Raw genomic sequence first — 25,272 nt, forward strand, 5'->3', positions numbered from 1 at the left:
ATCGCACTGTGAAATAATTTCCCATCATACTACGAAACTTCACATACATCCTGGTGAAGAAGAATAAATATTTTATATAACTACATAAGAAGCTTACATATATCATGAGTACACCATATGATTTTAACATGTACATGCATTCGCGAGGCATTTCGAGCTGAACACTAAGACAATTAAAAATTATTTTTGGTCTTTTAGTGGCAAAGCCGCGAGGGAAATGAAGTTCTTTCTATATTCTCGAGTGAAATAAAATACGATCTAACACTGGAATGAAAAAAAATGTTTCTTTTATGCTTATTTTTTTCTGAGATGAATTGATTTTTTTCTAACTAACCCTCTTTTTGGAATACCTCTATGCTATCTGGCCCTGCGTGGGATGCCCCTCGCGGGCAGTTTTGATCACCGATGACGTAGACTGTCGTTGCTACGCCGGCTTGAGGAGAAATAGTTTTACAAGAGTTTATCATTTTTTCGTGATTCAGTTCAAACATTTAAAAAAAATCAAAGCACAAGCATTAACAAGCACATTTGGATTAACATTGAATTAAAAACAATTTTCCAAGTTTTAGAGTTTGTTTCATGATACATTGATATAAAATCAACCTCACTGTCCGATATCAGTCTTATTCGTCAGGGGGCCGTATTCAATAAGCATCTTAGTGAATATTTTCAACTTAGTGAGAATTTCGTAATTTTTGACAACCATTATTTTAGATACCCGCTACTTTTTGTCAGATTTATTCATATGCATATATTGTTTAGACCATTTTCTTGCTTATTTTCATATGTTTGGTGTACAAACAGTGTTCGTTTTCTTAAAATTCAAATTAGAAAAATGGCAATTTTTCACTTAGCGTGAAGACACTCTTCGTTGATGAATTTTGCCACGTTCTGACGTTTGATGCGGTATTTCAGTAAATCAGTTAATTGTTGTGTGCATCTTTCGTTAAGTTCGTATTACAAAGTCAGACAGTAACACTAGCCGCGGAATCAGCGGATCAAGATCGTCAAATCCAAGTCCAAGTTTACTTTTTTCAATAAAGGATAAAAAACATATAAAACTAGAAATTGTTAAAAAAAAAATGGGGGAGTACCCCAACACCCACTGCCAACATTTTGAACAAAATAAAGTGAAAAGGTTACGCCCCTATAACGTCAAATCTTTGATACGCCCCTGAATAAGAAAAGAAATATTCAATAGCTGATATAAGAAACATGGAATTTATGGTCGAAAACTTGTTTTTGTCTAATGTACGAAGGCAAATGTTCGAGCATCAAGCCTCCAAAAACGTTTGAAAAATAATGCGGTTGACATATAAACGGTAAGTTGTGTTTATTTAAAAAATTATCTTTAAAAAAACATATGCAAACTGTTTTTAATATCAAATTATTATTTTGGCATAATTTACTGGTTCAAAAGTGAAGTACTAAGTTTTTTATCAAAGGGAAGTAATCACTTCAATTTATTTTAAAAGTAGTTCTTACGGTTATTTCACCGATAATTTCAATATATGAAAAGGCGTCGGCACTGCTTTCTCAATTCAGACATAAGGACCATCGACTGTTAAGAGACATAAAAATGGCTTGAATATTATACCCGTCAAAAAAGAAAACAACATGTTGTAGGTCGATCCTAGTCCCTGTTCCTGAGCATAGAAGTGTCACAGGCATTTTGAAACGCGCAGTGCCATTTAAAGTGCCGTATAAACAGTATATTGAAGAGTTTACAAAGGCATTGTTCACGGCTCACAAAGCGATGCCAAGGGGGATACTTTGAAGAACTAAAATAGACATGTCGCTTACATTGCTGTTGCTGCTACATGTACTGATAGAACGGTACTCGTTTCTGGGTTCAAGTTTGTCCATTTTATAACCCCAAATGATATGTTGTTGAAACTGAAACAAAAAGACTTATTGAAAGCACAGGGGCAGGTTGCGTTGTTTTGACACACCACGCCCCCGTCCGTTTTTTTATCATTTTTTTTTATAAAATTTTAGTAAGAATATGATGTGGTAACTGTAACTTGTGAAAATGGGCAAAAAAAATTTTTTTTTTTATTTTTTTTTTATTTTATTATCTTTGTAAAGGGTGACGACTTGACCCTGAATTTCTATGTATTTGCCGACATGACCCTGTTTAAGAGGCCATAACTTTATCAAATCTTAACCAAACTCTACATTTTTGGACTTTCCTTGTAGAGTTACTGTCAATCTTTAAGAAAATGTACAGTTTTAACGAAAACAAATGCAATTTCAAACCCGAATTTCCTAAAACATGTTACTCGACGAACCAACTACCCGCAAATTTCACCGAAATTTTCCAGACTAAAATGCATTATCCCGGTATTGCATCATAAATTCAACACGTGTGCTTAAGAGAAACAATATATCTATCACGATTCAGGTGAAATGGAAGTCAAATATCGTCCAACAGAGCCGTGCACACGATTTACAATATTTGCTTATTTCTTTACGCATATGCCGATATGGACATTGCGCAACCGGAAATTATTCACGGCTACAAAGATAATAAAATTATTTTTTTTATTTTTTTTTGTCAATTTTCACAAGTTACAGTTACCACATCATATTTTTACTAAAATTTGATAAAAAAAAATTGATAAAAAAACAACAAATAAACGGACGGGGGCGTGGTGTGTCAAAACAACGCAACTTGCCCCTGTGATTGAAAGCAGTAAATTACATTGTTCAATCCCTACCTACTGGCAATCAAAATCACCCACCCCTTCCCAAATAAAAAGTACGTGGGCTTTTTATCAAACTTGCTTAAACCAACTTAAATTGTTTTTGTTGTTGTTTGATTGTTGCTGTTGATAAAATGTGTGTTTTATGCGGGGGTTTGTGGAAATAAGTAAGTTTGTAGTGTTTTTTTTTGCAGCAAATGTGAGTTTTATGCAAAGTATGCTACAGTGGGTCTTCTTCTTCAAACGTGAGCAAAAAGCGAGTCTTTTACAATAGTAGTGGGTCTTTATGTCTCTGAAGCTGGTCTTTATACGCTGGAATTGTGTTTTAGACACAGAAATAAGTCTTCTTTTAAACTAAGTGATTGAAAAAAGTGCGTCTTTTCATAATAAGTTTTTTTTTTCACAGAAGGAAGACACCATTGCCAGACCACTGCTGTAATAACACCAGCATATTTCGTAAAGAAACATTAATAATCGGAATTCAACAGATTAGAGATTGTGCAAGCCAGAAGCAATTATTAAAAAGATCTCTGTTTTTTCATTATGAGAAGGCCTAAACACTGATATTTTGTTACGGCCTCGTTTAAGAAATGCAAAGGTATATTGGCGCTCATTTAAAGAATCATTTGTGTAAAATCACAACAAAATTTTCGTTTGAACACGTTAACTGAATACTTTAAAGCAGTTAACAATCCTGAAGATGAAAATTCTCAAGCGGACAAGGATTTATTTCGTTGAATCTTTTTAGAAGATAGTAAAATGAAGTGAATTAGAAGAACCCTTCACTGTTGATGAGTTCAGTAGAAATATAATTAATATATTAAATAATTAAATCTAGGTCTCAGTGCAATAACAGAAAAGCCATGAATAGTTTTTACATCATGGCAATGATACATTTTCAGCCGTATCATCATTGTTGTTCAAAAAGCTTTTAGATTCAGGCCATTTTCCCGAAATTTTGAGTGATGGCTACTTAATACCTTATTCTAGCAGATTTGAAGAATTTGAGTGGAATAACTTTATTACGTATGTCAGGAAAATAATTTACGAGATCCACCGTGGGCTGTACATTGAAATCACAAGCAGGTTTTCGTTCTGAAATCGAAACTACTGACAATATTTGTTTAACACACTTTGATAAACCATGTACTTATTATCAGTGAACAGAGTATTGTTTATTTGTTGATTTTCTAAGGCCTTTGATTATCTGGATATACCTTATAATATATGGTATAGATTATAGAAGTTAGATTTTAAAGGAAAATTGTTTAATTTAGTTAAAGACAAATACACTAGTGTCAATACAAAAATTAAACTTTTTGGAAACCTGATTTAAGTTTTTATAGGTGTTCCAGGTGTTCGTCAAGGGAACTTGTTTAAGCTATATTTTTTAAACATGTATGCGGCGTAATGCTTTCTACATTGAATAATTGTATTCATTGCCAAAGCGAAACGCTAATCTGCTTATTGTGTACAGTATTGTCATTTATCATTTTCATTTGTATATATTATGAATATCACAACGTGTGGCGAAAATAAAAATAAGTGAAGAAATGAAATAAAATTTAAGCGTTTTACATAACAACTGTAATAGATGGATGCTATCTGTAAATAAAGATCAGACTAAAATTGTTGTATTTAGAAAAAGCGGTCGACAAAACTTGCATTTTTATAGAGGCCCTAAAACAGAAGTGGTATCAAATAGAGTAATTTAGGTATTGTGTTCACGCCTGAAGTTTTTTATGTACTGTCAGAAAACATTATCAGGCCAGGCAAATAAAGCAATTTCTAAAGTAAAAAAGATCTACAAAGCTTTGTTAACATATTAAATGACCATGTGTTACACTTATTTAATAAACTAGTCAAGCCTAACATATCATGGTTGTAACGTTTGGGGACTTTCCCGAGCTAACAATATAGAAAGAGTACATACAACATTTTGTAAGAATAAACTCGGGCCGCAGGTTGGAACCTCTAAGCAAAATGAGTTAATACATCGGGAACTTGACCGGAGAACAGACTTGTTTTCTATTCTTTCATTAACATATAAGTAAAAAAACTGATTCAAATATTACATTGTAATGATATGACACAAACAAGTATTACGTACGGAAAGGTGTTAAATAAAATTGAAAAAAACAACAACAACAACGAACAAACAAACATACTTTGTTGTGAAAAAATGGTATGTATTTTGTAATTTTGAATGACTTTAAAAAAAAACTAGATAGCCCAAGGTGTGGAACATGCATTTACTTATATTTACAGTGTCGTGTTGAAGATACGTTTATTAACAATGGAATATTATATTAGAAAACACAATCACAATTTTGAATTGCAATCATATATAAAGAATGTTAACGTTAGAAGGTAGAGTTAACTAAATAACGACCATCCTCAAACGAGACGTTTATGTACAGCATGAAGTTAGAAGATGACTGCGACTTGTCGTTTGAAACGGTGTCGATTTACTACGGGGAAAGACCATGCATTTTTTAAGCTGTTGATCTTTTAAAATCTGAAAATGCAATTTTGTTAAACAGTTTAGGTGTGTATATCTTCAAAGCATTCAGATACGAAAGACACATACTCAAATTTAGATAAATATTGTGTTCAATTGTAATAATGTTTTTTCACCTGGTAAACGAATAATTCAGAAATGCTCATAATATGGTTACAAAAGAGTTGTATACGTAAGTTATGCATATCTTCAGTAAACTTCATAAGTACCTAAATTTTATGGCTCTCTTGTCATCTCATCTCATTACATTAAGAAGGGCATGTATGTTATGTAGTGTGTTCAGCACACTGACATATTTAAATCCTACGAGCCCACCAGCCCTTCTATACATTCGCGTTCGACAGTTAGGTGGACAAAGGGACAAGGTATGTACAATGTAGCTTTAGATATGCATATCTTATGATATTCTGCATAAGAGCTATTTTCAATGAATATTTAATGCAATGTATAATTGAATATTTTATTTGTATGTACATTTCATGTCTGATCTTGACAAGAACAATTATATAACAATTGTTCTTTCTATTTGAACTTCGTTAAATCTACCTAAATTTTTTATTTATCTCATTACAGAACACAGTTTGTGTCAGTAAAACCGTCGCTACATTCGAGATTTAGGGAGTTAAATATTACAAGACGAATTTTGATGCAATACATAAAAGACGCTGCTGAATAGGTTAAAATGTGAATGTGTATTTCTATCATAATTCGAATGAAGGTAAACACAAGTTTATACGTTCTAATAAGTGAAAGTAATAGGCGACACTTTATGAGATATGTGTAAAATGTTCATACACATAAGGTAAAAACTTACTACAGGTATTTCCAAGCAGTGTACTTTCCCTTGACAAAGGGAAATAACCACTACGTCTGACTGGCGACCAGTCACAATCAAAAGGGAGCAAACAATTATGTTGTTTTTTCGTAAATGCCGTCGGGCTAACATTTCTTAATCAAACATATCTTACATCGGTGTTTTATCTATTCGCGGACATCAAAACGGTCCTTTAAAACATACATATAGTTAAAGGAATGTTGGAAGAAATATGTTATTAGTAGGTATTCACTTTCCTTTAACGACATGTATGTTGTAAAGGACCGACTGGGCTATTGAGGCTTCAGTGGGTCGTTTGGTGTAATTTCGAATCTGCTCAGAATGTCTGTCAACATTCTTCGTATAAGTTTTCTTAGCTTATTTGTTTTGGTAACACGCCAACTTAGACTCACTGGATTGTGTGCCAATGAACCAGCGCAGGTACAATTGAGAACACGGGGGAGTGTGAATCTAAATTGTAAACGTTAAGGTTCCTGGTTGATAACATCCGAATGAAAATCTTATATTCATGACTCGTAATCGATAGATCTATATCATGTGAAACAGCTTTCAACTTGTATATCAAAACGCTAAAACCCGCGTTATACATGAAAAGACAAATATTATATATACATGCACAATTTTCAGATCACGTAATGTAGAGGAAACGGCTCTATAGAATAGAGAGCAACACTGAACAACAAATGCACAAAAACACAAACAACGACATAATCGAAAAAGAGATGCCACAATAACATGTTCCACTGTTATTCTATTTCTTTTTATACACTATTCTTTATAGTATAAACTCAGCATTTTCTGAGATTATACAAATACAGTATATTATTATATCTACACAGTTACAATGCAAATTAAAATCGTTAGTGCAAAGTATAACATTTGTATTCATTTATTATTGTTCATTAACACAGCCAAGTTGAAGATCTTAACCAAGTTTTTTGATATGCATTTGCGTGTGTACAGTTTATAAAAAGTGTCATTTTTTGTGTATATTTTTTAACGAAATTCATTTCAGTGTGTATATTAAAATTTTATTTCTTAACTTCATTTTAAATACGACAATAAATCATACACAATAATTCCATTGCATTGTGTAATTACTGTTGAAATGTATGTATTGCGATATAGCTTGGTTACGTTATCAATTTGTTAATTTGTGTGAGACCGTCTACAGCGCTATCCTGTTGGGTGAGACCAGCAAGTGCGCGCAAAAGGTTCAAGTGCGCATGTCATTCTTTCACTGGATAGCAAAGCGTCAAAATGGCGGAGTCATTGAGAAGATTGGTGAATATTGGGACATTTAATGTTCTACAGGAAAAAATAGAAAGATGGAATGACAATTACTATGTGAGTATTAAGTGTGTATGGGTGTTTTCTAATAATACGTCTTAAATTTAGAGTACGTCATCCCTTCTGTGATATGTATGCAGCACATTTTTAAACGGTAGCAAATGTCACACGGTTGCTAAGGATTTTAACAAGTTTGAGCGAATATTTATGGCTTGTAACAATTTATTTAACATTTTGATTTGACAAGAATTGCAATGCACTGTTACTCTTTTGTCACAATAGTTATGAAAGAGCATTTCTAAGACGCTAAAATTGCCGCCAAATCGCGCTACTGGTCCAAACATAAAAACTCGTCTGCAAGTTGTGAAACTGCTTACAAGCACTACTGGTTATCTAATAAAGACCAGCTCAGCAAATACCGATAGTGTACTACATAGTATTGATCTATTTGGAACAACTCCAGAAGTGACATTTTGAAAAGAACATTAAGAATTTCAAATATCATTCATTTTTTAATGAGTATGCACATTTTTAAACTTTCCTTTAAATAATTAAACATTAAACATAAAGTGAAATACTGCAAGCATTTCACAAGTTGAAGATAAAGGTACATGTACCAAGTTTAGTTTTGCTTATGAGGAAAAGACAACAAGAGTTACATTAAATAATTTTTACTCCCTAAATTAACAGATATAGGGTACATTGTACTTTTAATACTTATATGCATAATGCTGCATCTCAGTCAGAGTACTCCCCTTTTAATATTAGGACACTGATAAGTGAGTATTTTTCAAATCTTTAGTATTAAATTGACATGGCCTGTACATGTACCTTATAAAAAAAAGATTTTCTACCACAATGGCAATTAAACAATTTGACCACTTGGACTTAGTGTTTTTTGTAATTATGTTTATATTCTGTATGTACCATATATGAAATAATTAACTTACAAGGAATTTCCTTAAAGAAATAAATGAATAGGTATAAAAGTTCTCTAAGATGACATTTTTTCAAGACTTCATAAAAAACAAACAATGGAGCCATGTAGAATCTGTTTATGAAAAGATAATTGGTGATTCCCTCTGAAGAAGTCACCTATATGGCCATTTTATAGATTCAGAGTGAGAATAATATTGACTTTTTTCATGACTTATTGATGAACTGGCAACACCTACATGTACTAGACTCTGAAGACTCACGTTTATAGTTTCATTAGTAATCATTAACTTATGTTTATTACTTTGAAATCACAAAGGTAGAAGAAGGTATTACAAAGCTTTTCAAGTTTGAAATATCAGTGAATTAGTTTTCCTGATGACAAAGTGTAATGCTGTGTACATGTATATACATGGATGGTACATTCTTGTTAACCAAGTACTGCACTGTTAAGTGGAATTATTTAAGAACTGTTATTCTTATATTTTTTGCCATTATTCATACATAAAATATTAAATATTGAATTTAAATGAGGGTTCCATATTTCTTGGAGCAGAGTAGAATATATTAACATAGAAGCAGACTGTTTTGAAGACACATTTTTTAATTTCAATGAAACTATCATCAATCCACTGCTTATTTTACTTTGATCTAAATGACCACTTTGTGTATCTTTGTTAGCTAATGGAAACATATTGACCATTTTGTTAGAATTTACTGTTGTGAATTTTGAGGCATTTGTTGATGGATGACTTGAGAGTTTTACATTCTTCAAAATCATGAAAAAACATGAATTTATGAATAACTATACAAATCAGGTGTAAACTAATCATTATTTTAAGTTCAACTCTAAAACTAATGTTAGTAATTAGGCAGAGTAGATAAATCAAATTTGCAGTGAATAGCTTATTTCTGTAAGTAAAAATTGTAGTCCATGTTAATGTACAGAGGAATGGTTATACATTGAGAAAATATTAAGTCTAAAAAGTTATTATCAAAAGTTGAATGGGTTTATCATCCAATGTCAACATGTTGAGTAAACTATAGTTTGGTTGTATTGCCTTTCGAGATCATGTTGAAACATACTCCTTTGCCCTTTCAATATCATTTGAGCTTTAAATTTTATTTATCACGGTAGCCTTACCATAAAAGCGCTGATAAGTAATTCAAGTATTTGAGAAAAGAAATTTGCAGGAGAAATCACATTCCTAATACATTTCTTATAAAGCCTTTCTACCATGCAAGGGAATTTTAACTTCCCATTTATCTTTGTATTTTAATGGGTTTAATCTCATTGAAATTTCACTTACGTCAATTTTATGGGGCAAAGACTTATTGCATTCAATGCAATTGCATTTTATGTCTAGTAGCTTGTTTACAAGTGGTTATTTTAAAAGCCAAACTGTATGGAAATTGATTTGGAGATGAAAAGACAATAATTCTACTTAAAATAGACTTAAATCCATCTGGGGTCAACACATAACTGTTCTTATTTTCATTAAATAAAAATTTAAAATAAAATGATTTAGTACTTGATTGAATTGGTTTGTACATGTATACATGTATAACTAATTGCAATACAAACTATGGCTGGCTTTATTGATTAATGTTTCATGATTATTTATCATATTTCAACAATTTGGCGACAATGCAATTCTTTAATGATTTTGAACAAAAGGTTCACTGATTGTTAAAATATAATTGAAACAAAATATCTGCTGTGAAAATTGGCACAGTTTGGGTACTGTAAATGTTCCTTCCTTTAGTTCAAAATGTAAAACATTATTTTGCAAGGACATTGGAACGTGTCCATTTTGAACATAATTCAATTCATAAGTTTTATGCAGTTAACAGTGGGGCCATTATTAGCGGTTGTATCATATGATCACATTTTTAAAAAAAAATATTCTGAGAAGTAATGATTAACTTTTTTGGAACTTAAAGCATAACTGATCAGTTTTTGGAAATTTTTTAAAAAAAATTTGCAAGTCACAGACACAAGATTATAATTAAATTTAAGTGATATTCTTGATGTTACAATATTTTGTTGTAAATTTGATGATATGATGTCCCTAATACATTCAAATGATATAAATTTTTCAACCTATATCCTGTTATAATAAATATTAAACACTTAAAAATCCCCGAGCAACATTCATTCTGTTATTTACCCTGATCGATGCTACATTGTACAGTTTGTACCTTGCATTCAACCCATGATCCCGGTCTAAGCCATTTAATCAATTAGTTTGATAGAGTGTTTTCAATTTAATTGATCTTTTTCCCCATGTTTTGTCGTAGTATTGTGTTCATATTTAGTTGAGTGCATTCCCACAATGAATAAACAAAACATTTTTTTGTCAACTTTGTTTTTGAGATTATCTTTTGATTTCTTCAATTTTTACAATTTCTTTTTAATGATTAAAGTGTGTGACGATAAATAAATTATTATTCTATTAAATATTTTCCTTATCCTTTTAAGCCTATAAAATTAATCTTCTTATGATTGGAGTAACGCTATTAAGCAGTATTTTCAACTAATAACCATTCCCTATTTGAAAATAGTAAATATCAAGTGTCATTGACCAAGCTTGCTACATATTTAAAAAGTTCAAATATAGTTTACTTACTGGTATACTAAATTCACCCAATATGTGAAAATTGGCTGTGGAATTCTGTGATCAATAACAACTGATTTAGTGCCTGCTTGGCATTGGTATTGTTTAAAGTTGGACTACTTTATGTTCTTGTATAACACAAATCTGTCTTATTTGTTTCAACTTACGCAAGTATGTGCTAAAATCATAAGAGGCCATACAATAATTAATATTTTGTTGTAACCTGGTTGTAACAATATTGCCATAGTTTTTGTCTGTCCAACTGGCTTTGAGTAGTTTTATTTAAATATATATATAAAACAATTTACAAAAAGGTAATTCACAAAAACTGTTGAAAATAAGTTTACAGTCAAGAAATAGCTGGTAGAAATTAGCAATCCATGCTGTATGTTGTTTTTTTCACATCTGATCCTTATGATGTTTGTCTATTTCAGCTGAACACATGTGACCAGAATGTTGCACGAGGTTGCGAGATTATTGAGCTCAATGCCAAGGTTCAGGGCCAGCTCTTCAAGCTTCTCAGTGTCTGCGCACAGGAAGGTCAGTATGCTATAGATGTATAGAAGTTTTCTTTTGTGTAAAATGTCATATATTAAAATGTAATTCTAACCGATGTACATGTAAATATGGTAGGACTGAATGCCTTGTTTTCTGGTGTGTTTTTTTTACATTTAATAAAGCCGATGTTTTCAAAGGCAAGCTCTTCTTTCAGGAGGCCTGTATGGAGGAACCAGCGCCATCAAGTCTCGCCTGCTGCCGTTCCTGGGCTCAAGCTTCTTCACATCAGGCGCGACTTCTGACACAACCCTGAGCATGCTTGCTGAGGCTACAGCCAAGAATCGCGAGATCGAAGAGATCAAGGACATGTACGAAGACTCTCTGGCGGAACTCGAGTCAGACATCCGTGCCAGGGACCTTGAAAACCAGGATCTCAGGGATGAGTATGTATTCATGTTGTTGATGTACTGAGTGTCCATGGATTTACATAAGCATTTGGTTATACATTAGTTTCATCGGTGAATTGGTATCTTTTTAAAAACCAATTTAACTTTGGGGTCTTAACAGAATCAGCTCCTACAGTTGCTTTAGAATTTATCAATCGAGTTGCTCTTATTATTTGGGTAATTTGTTTCTCAGTTTAAAAAGGACGTGTTAAAAGCTATTTTGGTAAATTGGTGTGAGGTGTTTCTACCATTCCTTTGTTTTTCAGAAAGATTATCCTCATCATATTTTTATCATTAATTTCATTGTAGATGTAATTTTCGTGAATAATTTCATGTTTTATAAGCTCTATACAAGTTACTACTTCACTGCCTACTTACATTGTTGAATGCATGTATGAATGTTGGCGTGTTTGTCAGACTGGCAGAAACGAAGGACCAGGTGTCGCGCAGCACGAGATCCGCGAGCACGGACAAACTGTTCCTCGATAATGAGAACAGAGAGCTGAGACGGAAGTAAGCTTGCACTTATTCTGTGTGACTTCATCTGTGTTGGCAAACATGACTACCTTTTTAAGCTCACCCTTACACTGCAAATTTGGTAAAAATAATCACAAGACGTGAACTTCATTAAATGCTTAAAAGCTGGATCGTAAAAACAATCAAGGTTGAAATTTCTTATGACTTGTGAAGGCGATGAAGCATACAGGGCTAGTCATTTTTTCCAGCATAGAATGTGTGATTTTAAGCAATAAGTTGTCATTTTTATTTTGTTGCTTCATTCTTCAGACTTATTGAAGCAAAGGATGATTTAAATCGTAGTCTGAGAAACACTTCTAGCGATCAAATTATCGGAGATATGGAAACTCGGGAGATGCGGAGGAAGTAAGATCGAAATTACGCATGAACCCAAACTTTTGCACCATAGTTTGCTTTGAATATTAATTAGTGTATCATCGTCAGTTTTTCATTTTTGTTTTTCTGTAACTTTTATTTTATCTTTTTCATTTTGATGGTGGTTGATTTTCTTTTAAATGCATGAAATAGTTTATTTTTTTAGCCTTGTGATCAAATAGTTGGTTTGGCTAGTCGTGTTTTTGACCTTGTAATTTTTACTACTGGGCTTGTCCCTGTTGTTTTCATTGTAATATTGTAAGTTTCAAGACTTGATTAATGTCAGTATTCATGGTTTGATGAAATATTTAACAAAAAAAATGTATTTTAAATTGGAGGGTCTTAAGAAGTGAATAAATATTTTTTTATTTTTTTTTAAAATCGTTAGAAATATTGAAAATCATCAAGTTTTACTTGTCATTTACAAAGCATTTATTCATTACAATTATATACATATATGCATTGCTTTGGGAAGTCATTCCTACCCCTTTGGCGTAAAAAAAAATTATGTCTGTCTCAGGTTTCAGAGTTAAAAAAGTAAAAGGGAAGATAGGTCGGAAATATTTTGCAAATTGCTTATTGAGATTTTTTTGTTACCCAAACTTCTAAACTTATGCTTAGAAACATCCATACAAAATATGGCAAAACAAATATGGTGTGTTGGGAAACCTGAAACAAACATATATTTTTACTCCTAGTTATTGTAAAGTTGCGTTAAATAGTTTCAAGTCCAATGCATCATTACTTCAAAAAGTGAAATTATGAGTTGATTATTTATTTAAAAGTTACTGTTAATTATTGTTTTGGTTCTTGCTGTATGAAGTGAAGTTCTAGTCGGAACAACATTTTCATATTAACTACATTGACAAAACTAACGTTACTTTATAACAGCACAAGTATAGATGGAAGATTGTCGTACTAAATCTCTCCAAACAAGCAATTCCTCCGCACTTCATATCATTTTGCACATATTGAGTACCATGGGGTACTTTTTTTGCTCACTTCTTTTGACTGCTTGCTTAATGTTATATACATGTATTTTGCGAATTCACGCTTTTTTATTTCTATGATATTTATCGTATATTAAATATTCAGTCTTTATATATTTGGCGTCAATAGCCCTCTTGTTTTATAACCAGATTATAAAATATAATTTTATTGAATAGAAATTTTGTTTAATGTTTTAAAATGTGCAGGTATTGATGTTTCCGACATCAATACAATGATTAAAACCTTTTGAAGTTGGATGGATCTGGTTTAGTTTCTATGTTGGTGCTACAGATATGGCTTTTGTAGATCCAGTCATGTGTTAAATAGTGTACCATTAAAGTGCTATTTACAGAACAAACATGACATGAACTACAGATTTATTGAAAATTCGATTAGAATTTTCTATTTATTTTTATACAAGCAGGATCTAAAAATTGAAAAGATAGGCATTTATGTATGGAAAGTCTGTTAGTATAATAATGTAAGCTGGTTAATTATGTTAAAATGCACAGTGGTTTGAGAATAGATGAATGATTTAGGGCCTTAATGGTACTCCTGGGAAAAAATGATCATTATTTATGCACCCTGATGGTCATAACTGGAATGCATCCAATAAACAGAACATGTTATTTGATCAAGTCCAAAAAAATCAAAGCTGAAGTACGTAATGAGGAAGTAAAACAAAATATTAGGAAGTTTTTGTCTCAAACGGCTCCCATTAATCAGAAGGATATTTTATCTATTCTTTTTTTAAATATATCTTTAAAGATTTTAAATTGAGCCTGACTTGGACATTCATATAATAATGCATTTTAAGTTTTGAAATGTGAAGATATGATTTAAAGCTAATTTCAAGAGTACCATTAAGGTTTAAAATCGCTCACCTTTTCTTATGCCACTATTTTCAAAACTGTTTATGTGTTCGATTGTTGAAAATGCTGTCAAGACTTAGGGGATTAATATAATTTATCTATCGTGATCTCATTTGAATTTATTTTAAATATTTATTTTGGAATGGGAATAACGGTACTTAATTATTAACTTGATCAATACAATTGCTCAACATAATAATGACAGCATGCAAAAATTGGATTTGTAATTAATTTCTGTTAACTTGTATGGGAACGTTTTCCCATAACATTTTTTTTTTTAAAGATATTAATTATTAATAAGATAGAAAATATTTATCAATAAATACTCAAGTATTTAGATGATTATTTTCGCATTGAACATAAGAATCCAATTTTTGTCTGACTTCATAGAGTAATGCCACAAGAACTTGAGTATGAATACCTGTTTGAGAGTCATGTTTGTTGTTTTCTCAAACCTAGACTAGCAGCAGCTGAAGAGGAATTACGTGGCCTGAGGGCCAAGGCTGGAATTCTTTCCGACTATGATACGCAGGTGCGCCGTCTTCGGGAAGATATTGGCCTGCTGACAGGTCGCAGGGACGCCCTGTTACGTAGCTCCGCCACCATGCGTGAGGAGCTACCCTCCTACAGGCCTGCGACCCCGTCAAAGGCCAAGTCTGATGATCCCGGCCTGTCGGGGTAAGATGGAGCAAAGAGCAGATCAGAGCTGTAGCGGTTAGAGTGGTGCCCCCTAGATTTTAATCTCTCTAACAACTGTAGGCGCTGTACGGACTAAACAGAGTTGGCGTGCCTAAACTTCTTCCTTCTGTTTGTTATTGTTGTGGTTAAGGGTGTGGACAAAGAGCATCAAATTGGATAAAGGGATAAGTTTACATGTTACATATTCAGTTGAGTATGAGTCAAACTAAGTTTGCACTATGCAGTTAAGCTGAGGCTTGTTAGACTTTGAGCAAACACTGATTATTAAGGTATCCAAAACTCATATATGAGAATTTCAAATGCCTGGTAACAAATCTTTTGGGATCATTTGAAAGGTTTTTATGTGCAGAAAAATAATATACAAAAATTATACTTAAACTAATAAAAAAACAAGATTTTTTGGTGTTCAAAGATTGTAAAACAGATCATTTTAAATCCATTTGCATCGTTATGATTTTCTGTATAGTAAATTTTAGTTCATTTCATTTACATTATAGTGACCAGGTATCAACATTTTAACATTATGGTTAATGGAATCAACAGATAAACAGCTCATTTATTGGTTGGATACCTTAAAATCGTAACACTTTATTTTCCCTGTCCAGATTTCATGCTCTTTGAATCACCATCAGTGTTTGTCCTTGTGAACGTTTTTTTCTAATCTCTCTAAAAGGAAACCTTCTTTATGTCCCGCCCAATAGGCTTGCTGATGCTCAGGATGAGTTGGTTAGGCTCCGCGCCAGGTCGAACCTGGTCGACGACCTTGAACGGCAAATTCGGCAGCTGAAGAACGAACTGTTCATTGCAACGTCTAAAACAAGCTACCTTGAGAGGTAATTGGAGCTTATGTCCCAAATGTTGCTGCTAGTTTCAACGCATACCCGGCTTTCTGTTAAATTAAAGTTTAACTTGAGTAAAAATTATTCTAGTGATTACATACCTTATAAATTATAATAATAGTTTATTACGGAAATCTATAAAAATTGCTCCATCAAAGTTCATGAAAAAAAGGAAAGTGTATGTTACTTTGTTAGTGGCTGGGTTACTTTTGTCTGTTTTTATTTTGTTTAGAAATGCTAAAGAATTGTATCAGCAATATATTTTCAAGCTTTGAACCTTCTGCTTTCTTAGATTTTTTTCTCACAGTCAATTTTGATAAATGGTATTTTCTTTGGCATACTGAGGAAAGGTGATAATTTTGCACTGGGTTGGTTTTTAATTAATAAGTTGTGAAATACATGTAGAATTAGAAGCTTAGAGATGTGCATGTTCAAATACTGTGAGCTAATTAATTTTAACCATACTCAGTAGATAGACCTGCCTTATCTTTTAGATAGCATTCAAACGCCATGTAAGTGATTTAAATTTAGACCTCTTTACAAAAATGGCAAGTTAAGAAGACCGATTTAGCGTTAGTTATTTACATGGTTGTGGTCAAAGGCGAGTTGTAACTTGTCCGTATTCTTAGTGTGAAGTACTTACCAGACATTGATGTCAACTACCCCTTACCCATATTAGTTTTCATACCCGACCCTCTGTATGTAGACTTTTCTGTTCACATTGATTAACACCGATTACTGATAGCAAATTAATATATAAATGATCTGATAAAGTTTTGTCCATTATGGGTTTTCAATATGTTGTAAGATTCTGATAGTAACTAAGTGTGCTAATATAAGATGTGGTTGTTGATCAATGATACATGTACAAATATCAATATTTGAATAAATTATCGGGTGATAAATAATCTTAAAAACTCAATGAAGTATCTTTAAGTTCAATTATAGCGGAGATACATAATAATGAGTGTTTAGTTTCCGTCTACTTCCCACAAATATTGCTTGTATGCAAAAATTTGTGCATTAAACTGAATAAACCGATAAACGTAAAATTCAAATCAATAAATATTCAATGAAATCATTGGATCAGAATGCAGGACAAATTCCTGTGTGAGATATATGGCATTCTTAAAGTTTAAAATGTTAATCCCAATACAAGCAAAAGATATTTTTCCCCAAAGATAAATGAGAAAAAAGAAAATAAAGTAAAAGAATAAAGTATATGTAAGCCATGATATATTTTCTATTATAATGAAGTAAAAATGTTCTTTTAAATTCTGCTCTATTTTTCTTCAACACTTAATTTTTCCTTCCCCCTCTCTTCCACCACATTATAGTGACACTCTGGACTCCCTGACCAAATACCGTTACACGCCCCGCATCAGCTCGCCCCTCTCCATGGACGACCCTGTCCAGCGTGTGCGTGAAAGCAACCTGATCTCACGCTGGAATGACCTCTTCTCTCAGGACCGCCTAGATGCCATGGATACGCTTCGATCATACTCAGCTGACCATGAGAACAACCAGCGCATCATTTTTGAGGCCGTCAAGGTAACATGATTGTTTTAGGTGCCAGATGTCTTTTTATGATGAATATTTTTTGTACACTCCAACATTAATGATATTGATTTATTTATACTTAAATAGTATCATACAGGTCGGTTGTTGATAACCACAACACCTTACATGGTCACCGGTTATTCTATCTAATTCTTTCAGTTCAATGATACCTTTGAGTGGTGACAGCAAAGTGGTTCTGTCACGTAGATCCTCCTTGCTGCTTTCTTGTAATGATTCCTCAGATTTTGATGTATTTTTCTATGTTGTACAGGAGTCCTTCCATGTTGCGAAGACTGCATTCCGGCAGTTTAAAATGAAGGTGCGTTCTAACCTTGCCATCACACACTCCGGGCCCGAAACTCTTGAGGAGGCTGTTCAGGATTACGTCAACCGCAACGTAGACCTCTATGATGCTCCCGGCATGGTCTCGGTGAGTTTCCCTGGTCTGCTGCACTGTGTATGGAATCAAGCATTTTAATATTTGCATTTTATACTGTTTCATTGCCAGTTTGCCCTTTTTGATTCACATTGAAAAAATGACAAATTATCAATGACCAAAGAAAACAGTTTTCCAATGACAAAAAATTAACAATTTACCAATAAACAAGTACAAGTAAATCAATAACCAAAATATTACAAATGACCGAACAATTTTCTAAAAATGATTTATAATGTATTAGCATATCTTCAAAGAAAACATGAGAAACTAAAGTCAAGTTGTAACTATATCCTATTACAGACATTCAATGGCAGGGGAACAGTTAGTTTGTGGGTATGAGATCTCACACACAAATGCATGTCTTACTGTGTCACTGCACTGTAATATCACCCCTTGATCATGTATTCATGGGGAAGATTAAAAATTCTTTGCAGTGTGAAATAAACCCTTGTATCTATTATTGCCAGCGATTGCGACATTATTTTCCCAATAGCGATTTATGGCTTTAATTCTGAATCAATTTCAAAGCACTTGTAAATGAAATTGCATGGCTCAAAAGACATTATTTATGCATTGTTGAGAATGATGATAGAAAGTCATTTTATTCTGTTTTGCTTATTATATGATACATGTAATAAATGCCGGCAATTTCCTAAAAAAATCCGGTCACCTGAGAGTGCTGGAGAAAGTTTTGTACAAAGTGCTTAATGGGGCATAAACTGCCATTGAAAACCAAGCCAATAACCTTGAGAGCTATGAACAAAAAGTAGAAAGTAAATAATTGGCTGATTGTTCAGAACTTTGTTAAAGTTAGCCATGCGATGAATGAGGTTGTTGTAAACTTTTAATCATGACGTATTTGATGATGAGCTTATATACATAAATAAAACAGGTACAGCTGAATTAGTTTTCAGATTTTTCTTAAATTTTATTAGAAATAATGCAGATGACAAATTTATTTATCTATTAAATTTCCAGAGCAGTAAAGATTTCAAAGTTAACAATTATGATGTTAACAATTTTGTTAACTTTAACAAAGTCATGAACAACTGCCAAAATGGTCAATAAATAAAGTGTGTCATGCCATAACAGTTATAATGATTATTTCATGTTTTACATGTAGGATGTGATCCGAAAGCTGAACGTGAACCCAAGCATCTTCCTGCCCCCTGACTCCACCTTCGCCATCATCCAGCCATTCATCCGTGAATGTGTCAAAGTCGCCTGGCAAATGAGCGCCCTAGCCCACCCCCTCGACATTGCTGTCTCATCCCGTGCTGAACTCTTCGATGACACCAAGTAGGAATCGTAGATATTAAAATTCAAACTCCACCCAACAGTTACTTCCCTTTGCTGAACATGCATATCATGTGACTGATGGCGGTCAAAATCATGTCATGAGTTATTTTTTTCTTTTGTTTGAAATTATTTTTTACTTTGGAAACGAGCATATGAAACTTAAGTATTGCATGAATAAGCACAAAAAATAAATGAAATAAGATACATAAATGTTTATATGTAAGCTGAAATCCTATTTTTCGTATATTGTGGCAATTAAAGATCTGCTCGTCAAGGGGGATGACTGCGTAGGAGATTGAATAAAATTATGTAAAGTCTCTTTGAAACAGGTTGACAACTGCTTCTATGGCTCAAATATTTAATTAGAAATGTTTGGTGGTGTTTTAATAGAACAGATTATGTCTCAAAACTTTCAACCAAGTGAGAGCAGATATCTTGATAGAATTTAATGTAAAGAATTACAATACTGTCCAAGTAATTCCAGGACTTGATTATTTCTGTAAATAAATAATGATGCATTTTTTTAATTCTTAAATATTTTAAATATAATTGTTTTATGTATGTAAATAGAAAAGATTTCCCACACATCAAAATGTCATGTTTCCAGGTACCGCCGCAGCTACGACTCTGAGTACACTGCCCCTCTAGTGAACCACCACATCTGGCCCGGCCTCATACAGGGCGCCATCTGCAGGATGAAGGGAGAGTGCTGCACGCGCCGTGGAGCTTCCCTGGTAGTTACCCGCCCTTCATGTTATTTAAATTAAACATTCCGTTAAATTGCTGTCAAAACAATTGTTTTGTCATTGTGATAAAAAAGGCTGAATTTTATTAAAGAAAATAATATTAGTCACAATGGGGCTGATTTTTTTTTATTTATTACAATTTTTTCAAGATATTTAAAACATTACATGAGTTTATTTCTACACATTCCTATTATTTGATTATATAGCATTAATTGTTAATATTTTCAAGGTATATATTTAATTATTTTCAGTCAAGAAATATCTATATAGCATTTATTATAATCTCTGAATGTTCTAAAAAAGTATGCAAGTCAATGTACGGAAACTTAAACCATAATGTTCCTAAATATTTAATTCCTATCTATCTATAGAGCAATGTGAAAAGGAATAGTGGAATGGTATACCCATCTTACTGTTCTATATGTGCCTTTCTACCACTGAAAATTGAAACCATTCAAAACTACAAGTCCTGAAGAAAACGTTTATCAAATATTCATTTTAAACTGAGTTTTTTTGCATTTAAAATGGTAATAACTTATCGAACACATTGCTTTTTTGTGGAAAGTTAATGAACCACTGCATGTTTTTTAAAACATGGTATTGATTTACCAATGGATAAAATTACATTACTTTTACTAAGTAAGTAAAAGTATATGGCAGTGTTCTCAAAAGGAATTGCTTTAGCAGGTGAAAACCTTAAAGTATTTGGTGCTTTTTCAGCAAAAATTGGAAAGTGGCCTAGCCGTAAGAAGCAAATTGAAACATAAAATTGTTTTCAAGAGCAGAATAGTTCATTGTGTTAATTTCCAATGAGAAAGAGGTCTTTTTGGTAGGGAGGCAGTTCTTATTGAGAGCACTGAATGTACATGTAAAAAACCCTAGATCTTCTTTGAAAATCACGATTTTCAGCGGTAGATGTGACACTATGTGTTGGTCATGCTTGTTTTGGTGTACTGATATTGTCATATATCATTCACCTTACAGCCAACTTGGGTCATCTCATCCCCCTGGGTCAGACCACATCAAAATTTTATGTTGTAGTTTGTTGCAGGGCATGCTGGGTCTTCAAGCATTTCACTCACGCTTTTAATATTTTAAACGAAACATGAAATGGATAAAATGGAATCTTGGAAATGTTTAAGATACTCTGTTTTGAAACTGTAGAAAATTCTTTGCACAATCTGTGCATGCATTTTCACTTTCATGAGTTTTGGGATTCTTCCTTTCATAAAGTTTTAATAAAAGCACAAATTTGAATTCCACTTATTACTCTAAACAATTTCCTTCTGTTTTATTGCATTCTGGACTGTTTTGAACTTTCTAATGCAATCTGCCACATTGTTGTTGTTTTTTTATAGAAAGAGGATTATGACCTTTTCTGATGAAGGTTGATAGTAAGAATTGATGAATAAAGTTTATTCCCATGTTTAAGTTTGTTGAATCCTAACAACCAAAAATGCTAACTCCCCTTTAAGGAAATCCTCGGAAGTTCAAGGAATATATAAAATGATACATTGTATGTATTCTATGTAATAGTTTATCAGGGAAAAATGGTTCCCTAAGACTGCATGCTTCCCCAACCCCCTAACAAGCCCATGCAAAGTTTGAGCCCCCTGTTATTGCAGTCTCGGCGTAGCCGGAGCCCAGTCCGTTCCCGCTCGGTGAGCCCGGGCCCACGTTCTCGTTCCCGGTCCCGATCTGTGAGCCCGACACGTCGCAGTCGGTCCCCGAGCCCCAGGCGAGCAGGTCCGGTAACATCCTCCATCTAACACACATAACATTTAACATAGCATAGAACTGCATTTTCATTTAACTTCATAGTTGCAGGCATAATAATTCAAGATTTTAAGACTTGTTTTAAACAGTTTTAAAATGTGTTGATTTTATTATTTTATGTAAGCTTCTTTTAACTTATATGACATAGCTAAAAGTAATGAAATAAACTGTTATTCTTATGCCTGATAAAATCAAAGGACTGTCAGGAAAGTTGAGGTAACTAAATTGTTATAAGAGTCAGTTAGCTCAGCTTTCACTTCAGCTCTTGAACAGAATTCGGTGTTTTCTAATCACTTACTCTTTAATTTTGTCAGTGTTGAACACCACTAAGATAATAATATGTTTTTGGATGTTGTTCTTTATATTATTGGACATTTCTAATAAACGATACAAACATAATACAAGTCTCATATTTAATCTATAGAATTAAATTTAAAAGTGTTTGAATTTCTAAATAAATGCTCATATTTTGTTACTTGACATCAGTTTAAAAGTTGTATAAATTCAAAGCTTTTTTTACCACTGTTGTATATTATGCAGAAACATTGTGAATTTACTTTCAGTCTTCTGTCTGTTCTAAAACCTATTTGCCATTCCACTGTCTGATTATAAAATTCTAAATGAGTTTATTTAAAAAAAAACTTAAAGGCGCACAATATAGATTGATGCATTTTTTTGCATCCACCTATATTGTGAACCTTTAATAAGATGGTTTGTATGATAAATCAAGTACTTAATATTGCAATGGGCACATCACAAAATTGCTTTTATCAAAGGTTTAGTCCAATTTGAATTTCCTCTTAATAATATAAATTCTGAAGCCACTTTATCATAGTAAGTGTATATATATATTTGGTCTCTTTAATAATAAAGTCTGCAGGCCAGGCAATTTAAATGTGTAGATGACCAAATAAATGCTAACTTGCTAATTAAGTGTTTAGCGCCAAATGCCTCTACACTACTAGCAAGCTTGCATGTGCTAGTTTAATAACCCACTTAGGTAAAACTGATTAACGACTATAATTTATGGAAGTTTGGCAGTTATAATCAGCTTACCGTAATGGATTTTTGATTGTCAGAGCTATTCTAAATGAATAATGTAATGAATCTGTCAAACCCATTGGCAGTGGAGGCATCATGGCCAAAACACTTGATACCAAAATAGCATTTTCATATTCGATCATTTGAATTCGGAACCACATACTTATATAGAATATCATTTATTGGCAATCAGTGATGGTACCCTCTGGTAACAAACAAATCTTGCAAAGTTGTATGATACTGAATTTTGTTTTAATAAAAGTTTTCCATGATTTCTTCATCATTTTAGCTGTCTACTAAGAAGTGGTAAGTAGGAAGAACCAAGCCGCAGCAGTTTTGGAGCTTTGTTGGAGAAGACGGCAGTTCAGTGCTGAATACAGAATGGAAAAGTGTTAATGGACTGACATTTTGTGTTATGTTATTATTAGTTGTTATTGTTTAGTTTATTATTTTTTTATCATAGAAGTTTCTAAACAAAAGCATTAGTGTGATAAACAGTTTAAACACAATTTTAATGGTTTTAAAATAAAAAAAGATGGTTGACGTGAAAGAAAATGGATATTAGCTTATGGAATAATGCATAATGCTCTTGGTTTGGAGTCTTTTTGTATATTGCAAGATTTAGCATGGTTTTCTATATATATGTATGTGTTTGTCGATGTGTACAATATTAATACCAAGGTTTTTGTAGGTTGATATACATAGTGAATGACATTGCATAGTATAAAAGTGCACTAGTTTTTGGTATCACGTGAAGTGTTTGATTGAAATAGACATTGTTTGTATTAGAAAAGTTTTAAACAGGGTTTGTTTATTTATTTCTGTTCATTTCTGACTATCTTCTTTCTTTTAACAAAAATAATCTAAATTTCTGAATAGGAGAAATATGAAAGTTAAATTCAGATATCTGTGGACATAAGTATTGCTTGCTACTAACTTTTAATAGGCAGTGCTTTCAAAGCACTCGTCAGTGAATTTCTAAAATGGGGCCAAATGTTTGCTGTCAGATAATCAGCTCTAATGTTTTAGTTTGATGTTTATGTTTTGCTTTTAAATTTTAGAATTACATTCCTTTCTGTGATAACCTTCAACTTGAAATCATAAATATTATTGCTCTTGTTTTGTTTTAAGAACATTGAATGTTAACAAATTAAAAAAAAAAAAGGTGAGGATTGAAGCCAATTTTTTTGTCGAAAATAATTTATTAATAAGGCTTGTTGGCCCATTTTATGCTTGGTTAATGCCTGAAGATTAACGCTAAACTTCCTACTCACTTTATACACAATGTATGGGGTTACATTATATAACAAACACTTTCGGTGTACTGATTGTTGAGTAGGAGTGTTAAGTTCTCAGCCAGCACCACCTCAGGTCTATACAACTAAGCCCCTGTCAGGGCTGTTTGTCCGTCCGCACCCTGTGAATGTATATATAGGTTTTCGGGGAAATTTGCTGTGATCCGCCTTCGGGCCTGCCCATGCATAATTGGGCTAACAAACACTGGATGGAATGAGTTTTGTTAAAGACGGCTCGACATCATTGGATACCATTGACTGACTCACTCCACTTATGAATGGAGTGTTATCGAATAATGGTACAAGAGAAGTTCTTGGAAATAAAATACAAGTTTACCGTTGCCCTACTAGTAACGGTATGCATTGAACTGCCAGAAAGATTTATCAACTGTGTAAGAAGTCCAAGTTCATCTCCAAACAAATCATTAATACACATACTTACTGTGATTTATTTCCATTAGTGTTCTGTCAAAACATTTATGCATGGGCAAGAGTTTTAGTATTTATTTGTAAATCAACTGTATTTACCACATTATATATTTATAATAAAAAGTTTAACATTTCGTTATTTTTACAATTGTAGACACTCATGTCATTGCATAATTATATCATACTAAATGTATTTGGTAACAAGTAGCTCTTAAATACAGTATAATCATTTAAAACACCAATATCTGTTAAACACCAATATCTGTTTGGCAGATGACAGAACGTTTTTTCTTTCAATTATTCATAAGCCATGATAGATATTCGACTCGAAGAAACAAATTGCCATTTGTGATATTAAACTGATTTTACTTCTAAAGTCTAAGTCCTCTTTCCTGTGATATTTTGTGTACTGTATTTTTTTTTCAAAAATAATATATATATACTGATAAATTAGTTAGACATCACAGAATAAATTTACCATTATCATTCATGTTTTTGTGTTTTAAAATGACCATCAACCATCACTGCAGTTTTGCCATCTCCTGAA

The 25,272-nt window shown here is 32.7% G+C and overlaps 1 protein-coding gene across 11 annotated transcripts; it reads left to right on the top strand.

The window, feature by feature from the left end:
• Nucleotides 1-7,268: 7,268 nt before the first annotated feature.
• On the top strand, nt 7,269-24,859 carry LOC128227889 (mitochondria-eating protein-like). 11 transcript variants are annotated; one of them, XM_052938812.1, is made up of 13 exons: nt 7,269-7,408; nt 11,340-11,445; nt 11,618-11,846; nt 12,267-12,362; nt 15,062-15,280; nt 17,478-17,691; nt 17,972-18,130; nt 18,440-18,472; nt 19,263-19,438; nt 20,046-20,172; nt 20,556-20,582; nt 21,810-21,930; nt 23,291-24,859. In XM_052938812.1, the coding sequence occupies exons 1-13, from the start codon at nt 7,322-7,324 to the stop codon at nt 23,299-23,301; spliced, it is 1,605 nt and encodes a 534-aa protein (XP_052794772.1). In that variant the 5' UTR covers nt 7,269-7,321; the 3' UTR covers nt 23,302-24,859. The 11 variants fall into 11 exon arrangements, with proteins under 11 accessions (XP_052794772.1, XP_052794770.1, XP_052794777.1 ...); XM_052938810.1 differs by lacking the exon at nt 20,556-20,582 and adding an exon at nt 21,169-21,195; XM_052938817.1 differs by lacking the exons at nt 15,062-15,280; nt 20,556-20,582 and adding exons at nt 16,003-16,134; nt 21,169-21,195.
• The last annotated feature ends 413 nt before the right edge of the window (nt 24,860-25,272 follow it).

Source organism: Mya arenaria, chromosome 3, assembly GCF_026914265.1.
Source record: "Mya arenaria isolate MELC-2E11 chromosome 3, ASM2691426v1".
NCBI classification, from domain to species: domain Eukaryota; kingdom Metazoa; phylum Mollusca; class Bivalvia; order Myida; family Myidae; genus Mya; species Mya arenaria.

Excerpts from the sequence above, each read along its gene's own strand:
- LOC128227889 (XM_052938812.1), top strand. The coding sequence starts at position 7,322 with ATGGCGGAGTCATTGAGAAGATTGGTGAATATTGGGACATTTAATGTT. Across the intron at positions 11,446-11,617 it reads CAGTGTCTGCGCACAGGAAG|GAGGCCTGTATGGAGGAACC; the intron begins GTCAGTATGCTA and ends CTCTTCTTTCAG. Across the intron at positions 20,173-20,555 it reads CGCGCCGTGGAGCTTCCCTG|AGCAATGTGAAAAGGAATAG; the intron begins GTAGTTACCCGC and ends ATCTATCTATAG.